Source organism: Anopheles ziemanni, chromosome 2 (assembly GCF_943734765.1).
Source record: "Anopheles ziemanni chromosome 2, idAnoZiCoDA_A2_x.2, whole genome shotgun sequence".
NCBI classification, from domain to species: domain Eukaryota; kingdom Metazoa; phylum Arthropoda; class Insecta; order Diptera; family Culicidae; genus Anopheles; species Anopheles ziemanni.
In genome coordinates, this window is record NC_080705.1 from 20498648 (window position 1) to 20506926 (window position 8279).

The following is an 8279-nucleotide window of genomic DNA, read 5'->3' on the forward strand; positions in this document are numbered from 1 at the left end:
TTTACAATCAGTGTTGATGCGAAGAAAATTTGAAACAAAGAGCAAGCGAGACCCACGAGTGTTATTGTGCCGAGTTGAGCACAGCGTCGTGCGTGAAAAGGTGACGATGAATATTGAATGCTGATTGACAAGTGACAAGAGGCAGAGAATAGAGTGAAAAAACAAAACTAGTGACAGTGATTTGAAACAGTGGGAAAGGAGAAGAAAGGGAATCGTGACATTTTAAAAGTTCAACGAAAAGCGAAGAGAACAAGTTCACGGTGGAACATGGCCCTGGAAGATCGCTGCAGCCCACAGAGTGCCCCGAGTCCACCGCATCACCATCACAGCAGCCAGAGCCCGGCCAGCACGACCACGGTCACGATGGCAACGGCAACCGCTGCCGCCAGCCCCGCCTCGAGCCCCGCGTCCAAGATGACGACGGTCGCTAGCGCCGCTAGTTCGCCTAGCCGCGACGAGATGCCGCTAGTGGTACCGATCTCGCCGCTGCACATCAAGCAGGAACCGCTGTGCGATCCACCGCAGCCCGCGCTTCAGCAGCAACCGCCTCAGCAGACCGCCACCAGCATCACCTTCTCGATCTCGAACATCCTGAGCGATCGATTCGGGAAGACCACCGTCCCGCAGCCACCTTCCCCGGTCCCGCCGACCCGAGAGCCAAGTCCTGTGGTGCAGCTTCATCTTCCTTACTCGCCTCACACCCTGCAGGCGCACCATGCGCATCTACAGACGGTGGCCCATCTGCACCCGGGACATCCTGCCCTACACCCTGCGTACGCCGTCCACCACTACCACCCGCACCATCACCTCCAGCACCACAACCACCACCAACTGCATCACCACTCGCAGCAGCATCAACCGCAATCCTTGCCGATCGTTCCGCAGCCTCAGCGACCCCTCGAACGGCGGGACAGCCTCTTCCGACCGTACGACATCAGCAAGAGCCCGCGGTTGTGCAGCAGCAATGGGAGCAGTGCGGCAACGCCCCTACCTCATCCCTACCACACGGACAGCGAATCTCAGGACTCCACCTCGGCGACCAGCCCGGCAACGTACGGTGACATCGTGTCGCCCGCGTCATCCGCAGGTCCTCCGCCAGCTAGTAGCGCCAGTCCCACGGGAAGTTACGGCTCCACCCGACTCCCGGACGTGTACGACTACAGCCGCAAGTCCAACCCGTCCGCTCTCGACCACCGGGCGGCCCTCCTGAATGGGTTCAGTGCGGCCGCAAGCTATCCCAAACTGCACGAGGAGATCATCAACAGCCACCGGAAGTTCCAGGCCAAACTGATCGAGTCGCAAACGAAGACGGCGGCGGCGGCAGCGGCAGCAGTGGCCGCAGCGGCCTCCGTCAACCACTCGCACATCCCACCACTCGGTAGCCTCTGCAAGACGGTGTCGCAGATCGGTCAGCATGTCGCCGGTACCGGTAGCCTTAACGGAAGTTCCAGTGCGTCCTCCAACAATGGTTCGGGCTCCTTTGCCAACGCCAACGGCACAACGAACGGAACAGGTGACCGGGGCAGTGGAACGGGCGCCTCGAAGCCAACTCCCAAACCGATCCCCAAACCGTTGTCGGTCAGCGGTTCGGAGGGTAATGGCGGTGGCAGCGTGAACGGGTCGTCCTCGCACGATGGCGGTATGGAGTCGTCGGATGACGCCAAGTCGGAAACGAGCAGCACCAAGGACGGCGAAAACGGTAGCAACCTTTGGCCGGCCTGGGTTTACTGCACCCGCTACAGCGATCGCCCCAGTTCCGGTAAGTCCCTAGCTCTAACTCACACCTCGCCCTAACAACTCAATCGCTCCGATTCAATCACTTGTGTGTTGTGTGTACTTTTAAAAATAACTCAACGTGCTCGGAACGAAAATAAGTACCCCGTAGTAAATAGTGTTCCGTCACGCGAACCACTTGACTCGTCTAGTTGCACACTCTTCACATGACGGATGCGAGCCACCATTTGACACGAAACTGAACGGGTCCACTGAGGGGAATCGGTTTTGATTGCATATCACTCGGGAAGGAAAATCGATCGTTCGGTTTGCCATTTTATCCACCAAGAAAACCCCGGTTTCCCGCGTTGATGCCAACAACAAATTTTTAATGAAGCAACCCATCACCAGTGTGTCCAATTAGCCACTCGTTTGTTGTCTCCATTCGTACGCAAACTTTAATTTGTTTGTTTACGGTTTCGCGAACTGTCAAAACGGTTGTTTGGCCGAAGTGGACAAACGGCACTTTTGCGATGTGGCTTTTGCGTTGTGGTTTCATTTCCTACGCGGTAGCCTGTAATTATCCGCTGTCAAGCCGCCGATGATGGGCGCAAACCGCAAAACCGTACCTTTGAACCGTTGGGCTTTGTAGGAAGTGACATTTCACGGCCAACGGAGTAACAACTGGAGAAATTCATCGTCCTACAGCTTTCCTTAACGTTCGTTTTCCCATCGAAGGCTGTCGATAATTGTCGATCGAAGCGGGTCGCCAGCAATCGGCATATTCAGAGCCCATAAATCGAACCTAATTAGGGAAGCGACAGCAGCCGTGTGTCGGCCGTGCAATATTTATTGGGTTTTAATCGCCACCCTACCGGGCTTTCGGTGCGGGTTCCGAAGATGGCTCGTGTGATGCGCCACCCTGTCGTCGAGAGTGATAATTTATTCATAGCCCTCATATTTCTGTTATCGGGCCGGAAAAGAAATGAAATGTAAGTGGGGCTCCGAAACTCGATACCGCTTGCAGGGTGCGTGTGGAAAAGGGAGACGGTTTCCACTTCACCATGTAGGATTTTTCGGATTTTTCGGGAACTCTCAGCTCGCTCATTAGGCCTTCGGGAAGGCGGCGCCCGGGAATGTTCCGTCGATAATTTATGGCCCGAGATTTGACGCGCGTGGATATACAAAAAAAAATCTCCCCGCGCTTCGGAACTTCACACCCGCCAGCGACATCGAGGTGGAAGCTATAAACACATGCACACCTTTTTGTGTGGCGAGCCGCGAGCGACTTCCGCCTTCGACACTCACGCACCATCAATGGGGCCGACACGGATTGAAAATTTCAATCGATTTTCGGGCATGCCTAATCGACAGTATTTGCATCCAGCGACGTGGTCGGCCATGTTCGAAACGCGGATGTCGCCGAAATCGATCGATCGCATAGGTGGGTGTAACCATGGCGATAAGCAAGACGCGCCTGCAAAGCTCGACATAACGATGGCGGACGGACGATGTCGCTCTGGCTTTAACACAACAGCGACGAATACTAAATATGACATTAGCAAAGCGCTGGTAAAAAACAATCCCATTGCTGTGACTCCATATTTTACCTTGGTTTCCAGTGGATCCACCATCTTTTTTCCCTCCGGGAAGGCGAAAGAGTGCCTCGCTGTTCGACCGTGAACAGCGTACAACAACTTGTTTTACGAGACCGAGCTTAATGATCGCAGGAAAATCGAGATAGATCAGTTAATTTACTTGCCCCTTGATGTTCAAGTCTTGCTGCAAGCGGACATGGTTCTCCGAGGGATGGTCCCGAAAACCCTCGAGGGAGAATGCACTGGAAGGACACGGAGGATGTTGCTGCGGTGCCTCCAGCGTCCGCGTGGAAGAGTTATATTTTTCTAGCAGAAAAAAGAGGCTGTGCGAGCCTAGAAGAGTGCGACCTAGAAGATTCCTTGGAAAACCGCAAAGAACGTAGTCTGAAGAGTATAAAAACGAACAAAAACAGTCGGTTCACGTCTCGCCTTCGAAGCGCAAGTCTTGCGAACATTAAGAAATAATAAATGAATTACGATGCGGCGAGACAACGCCATTTCGTTGCACTCTCGTGTCCCCCGGAAAGGACGGAGTTCCCGAAGGAAAATGATGATTGCAATCGCGTCCATTTTGATTCCTCCCGGGACTCCCGGGAGAACGCGCACAGGAAACGCTAGGCTAGGAAAAGGATGCTGGAGCACTCCCCGGTGGTCGCTTGCAATTACCTTGCCGTGTGCAATTGCATTTTACGATAAACATCTACCCCTCTCGAGAGTTTTCCGCCTTCCGTCTGGGCTTTGGCGAGCAAAACACAAAACAAAAACCAACCCATCGAACTGCTTCGGGAACGGGTCGTCGAAGTAAATGGACGATTAATTGAGTCGGAAAGAAGGTGTATCGATAAATTTGAGCACGTTGCGACGGAATTACTCTATTTGCTCCATTCCATTCCTGCCCGAGGCTTAAATACTTTGTTTGAGGACCATCGGAGCATGGATCTAAAGCCGCGGTGGAAATGAGAAGGCGGTAAAAAGTTAATTAATTTACTATCGACCTCAATGGAGCTGTTGCAGCGCAACGCTACCATATTTGACCTTTTCGAAAATGAAGTCTTACATATTCCTTAGCGTGTTTCATGTTTCCTATGGATCGCCCCATCTCTTTGCGCTTCATTTTTAAAAAGTTTTCACCGTATACTAAGGCCCAGCCAATAAAACTTGCTGATATTTCAATTTATTAGAAGCAATTAGAAAAGTTTCCACCCTTTTCGTTTGCAAGCGCTATGGGCCGAAACTACGCGGGTTCGCGGGTTCGATGGGCACGTTTCATGGTATATTAACTTTTGTTACGTCGTCCATCAGAGAATAGAAAAAAGTTTGCTCAACTAGGTTTCGTCTTCAACATTGTACGTCCATCCATGTTGCCTCTGGTTCGCAGTTCGGGATAATTAAGAACCGAAAGGGTTATACATTTTCCAGGCCTGCCCTCCAACACAGCGAGAGGCAATAAAGCCCGGTAGTAAAAAGTGGCTTAATAGAACAAACTCAGTTGATTCGACCGTACGAGCTGTAACTCTTTCAACATAGTTAAAAAATGATCGTGGGTATGAAGCAACTTGTTCAGTAATTATTAGATGAACAGAAAAATCACAAAACATCCCTCACCGAATTCGATCGATTTCAGAAGCATCTCTTGTCTAACACGTCGTTGGAACAAATTAATCTCCAATCGACACAACCACTTTTCGCTGGTGACGGTTTTCCTTCCTTTTTCCGTTATTTCAATTCCCATTCTCTTCCTCTTAAGAACCTTTTTCAGGCGCCCGCTAAGAACACGACACACTGTCGACAGCTCATCTGTCAATCGTCGTCGCCTGCTGGGTTTTTCGGTGTTTGGGGATAGCCTGGTTTCGTCCGATGCGACCCGTTTTATTTTTTAAATTCCTATCTATTCCCATTACACTCAACATTACGCCGCCCGCACGCCCCGGTTTTCCAGGGGATTTATTTAGTTTTTACTAGCTTTTAATGGGTTTCATTTTTCATTCGATTTCGTTCGATTACTCTCCAAAAACCCACCGAACCTTCATCCACGTTCAACCCCTCTTGTTTTCTTTTTCGGTAACATTCATTTTCTTCCATCATCGGTGCGTCTTTTATCGATCGGCGTTAAGTGGTAAAGTGTGCGGCAGTTGTCGAGATGGTCGCTTGAATCGGCATCAACGATAATAATTTGTTTTCCGAAGGAATGTGTGAACAAAATGCTCAAAGAGAATTCGGGAGGAAGCTACATCGATCTTGTTCGGGGGGAGATAAAAACAGTGATTGGAAAAATTCCACCGCGGCACCTTTCGGCTTCCAATTATTCCCAGCCTAACAGCATTCCCGGCGATATTTCGCCATTTTTGTCTTTCTCAACGTCAACGGCTAGGCTGGACGTGAAATATCTCGCGTCCTTCGCCCCCCCAAAACACAACGCGGTGTTAAACGGTCACTAATTTGTAGCATTTTGGGGCAAAACAAAAACGAAACAAAAAAGCACATAAAAATGCTTCAAAAAACGCGGACTCTTTCTCTCCCCGATTACCCTTCGACGCAACCGATTAAGTTCTTTGTTTATGGGAATATTTCGTCCGTTTGAGTTCATCAAAATTTTATTTCACCCATTGTGGACGATTTATTCGACGCATTCCGGAATCGAGCCCGTTGTACCGAGTACCCGACCCGGCGCGGGTCCGAATATGCCAACCCTCTCCGCTTCCGAGGCTCTATTAAAATGTCAAATTATGATAAACCATCGGAGTGAGTTGTAGCTCGGCCGCCAAGAAGCTGGTCTCGAGTTTGTTTCTATTTTCGACCGCTTCGACGGGACCTCCGGCGGTCGCAGTGCATTGCGGTATTAATATTCATGGCTTCTAGCCGCTGGGGAACTCACGCGCGGCCATTCAAGGGGAGAAGTGCGGTGAAGAGAAAAAAAAGTAGCGCTCGAATTAATTATCGAATTAATATATTAATTAACCGTCCAGGACGGCCGCGAGTGCGATTGCGATTTGGTCAAGCGCGGTCCATGAGGTCCCATTTTTCCGGGGGTGTTGGTGTTAGAAAATTCAGCCCGGCTTGAAAAACTCGTCAGGAGGGGGTGAACGGCGAAGGAGCGGGAGGGTAAACTTACACTCGAGATAAAGTGCACAGGTTTTCAGGCAGCAACCGTTCCACCGTTCGCGCGTTAATTAGTGCGATTATTTATTTCAACTAATTTAAATGGAGCTTATGCTGGGGCGAAAGTAAGTTAACGCGCGGGCAAACCGGTCGGTACGTGAGCTCCATTCCCCGGGGGGCAGCAGGATGGGTAGGGGAAAAGCGTTGTGTAAAATTTATGAACCTCGAAGGAAAATTTTTAAGTCTAGGGAATAGGAAAATTAGTCTCACCAGGGGTTGGTGGGGGGAGGCCCGTAAAGCGGAGGATTCCGAGTGCGGTCGTAAAACCATCAAATGAAATAAACATATTTTTGCACTGACTGCTCCGAGTCCCGCCCGAAGAAAGAACTCCCGAGCGTCCATTTAAGAGCGTAGAATAGACACATTCAAAAGCCTCCCTGGCAGCCATTTTGCTGTCTACCTTCCGCCCAAGCCCATCCCGAGGGTGGCTAAACAAACAGCTTCGTCCTCCCAGTGGGGAATGAGTTACCGCTGAAGGGAACGGACGAACAACAACGATTTTGGAGCCGACGTGCAAAAAGGCCGCCAGCGAACTGCTTATGCTGCTGCGCTCTTCGGTGCGCCTTATTTATCTCATCCAACGGTTAATTGAATTAGATAAGACCGACATTAATGATTATTTATTCACCAACTCCGGACTCGGGAGGCTCGAGTTTATGGTTGCGGGGGACCGGGGTTGGGCTTTTTTTTTCTTCCCTGCACTTCCTTCGGCGTCGTTAAAGTCAGTGACATTTTTATTAATTTTCTCCCTCTTTTTCTCTATCTCTCTCTCTCGCAGGTCCTCGGTATCGGCGCACGAAGCAACCGAAGGAAAAGGGCGAAAGCGAAGAGAAACGCCCGCGGACGGCCTTCTCGAATGCGCAACTGCAAAGACTGAAGGTAGGTTGACGGAATGGGGCAGACAATTGTTTGCGGGAAGTGGGGGTGGGGGCTAGGCAGAACATAATTGCAATGCAATGCACCAATGCAATTGGGTTGCCTAGTATTGTAGGTTTTTCCTTCATCTCGTAGCTTATGAGCGTTTGGTTTCACTCGTTCGCTTTCTTCGGTGAAAAACTACTTAACATTTTCTCTAACCGTGCCTATTTCGTTTCTTTTTGCTTCTCTTTTCCCCAAAATCAGAATGAATTCAACGAGAACCGCTACCTGACGGAGAAGCGCCGCCAGTCGCTGAGCGCCGAGCTGGGCCTGAACGAGGCGCAGATCAAGATCTGGTTCCAGAACAAGCGGGCCAAGATCAAGAAGAGCTCGTCGGAGAAGAACCCGCTCGCCCTGCAGCTGATGGCCCAAGGTCTGTACAATCACTCGACGGTGCCGCTCACGAAGGAGGAGGAGGAGCTCGAGATGCGCATGAACGGGCAGATTCCGTAGACCGATCCCGTCACTTGAACCGAACTCCTATCCCCGAACTCCTCAGGGCTCGCCGGACATCGCCGGAGCAGCCCGTAAGTCACCGCGACGCCACGATGACCCGAGGGAAGGAGGAATGGTGGACGTGAAGTGGACGAAAACCTTTGTTTCGGTGCAATAGTGGCCCCCACGCTCATCCCCCGCTGCAGAATTCAATGGCCACGAGGGAAACCGGCGACGCGCAGGATGTCACGAGGGAAGCAAGCATAACCAAGCAATAATGTCCAAGCACTTGGGCGTACCTATTTAAATGTTTAAGCTCACGGATGTGTAAATTATTACCCACTCTATATTACTCACTTTCTATCTCTTTCACACAAAGATTCACACAAAGCTTTTCCACCAATGTCAAATTTTCCTATCTTTCATTTTAAAACAGGCGGACTTAAAGCTTGTACT

The 8279-nt window shown here is 50.7% G+C and overlaps 1 protein-coding gene across 1 annotated transcript; it reads left to right on the forward strand.

Moving 5' to 3' along the window:
• The first annotated feature begins 267 nt into the window (after positions 1-267).
• On the forward strand, positions 268-7841 carry LOC131281766 (segmentation polarity homeobox protein engrailed). Its single transcript, XM_058311116.1, has 4 exons — positions 268-802; positions 860-1759; positions 7249-7349; positions 7593-7841. Exons 1-4 carry the CDS (start codon positions 268-270, stop codon positions 7839-7841), a joined length of 1785 nt encoding a protein of 594 aa, XP_058167099.1.
• The last annotated feature ends 438 nt before the right edge of the window (positions 7842-8279 follow it).

Coding starts and splice junctions, on each gene's coding strand:
- LOC131281766 (XM_058311116.1), top strand. CDS start 268: ATGGCCCTGGAAGATCGCTGCAGCCCACAGAGTGCCCCGAGTCCACCG. Junction 803..859: donor CCACCACTACCACCCGCACC/ATCACCTCCAGC, acceptor AGCAGCATCAAC/CGCAATCCTTGCCGATCGTT. Junction 1,760..7,248: donor CAGCGATCGCCCCAGTTCCG/GTAAGTCCCTAG, acceptor TCTCTCTCGCAG/GTCCTCGGTATCGGCGCACG.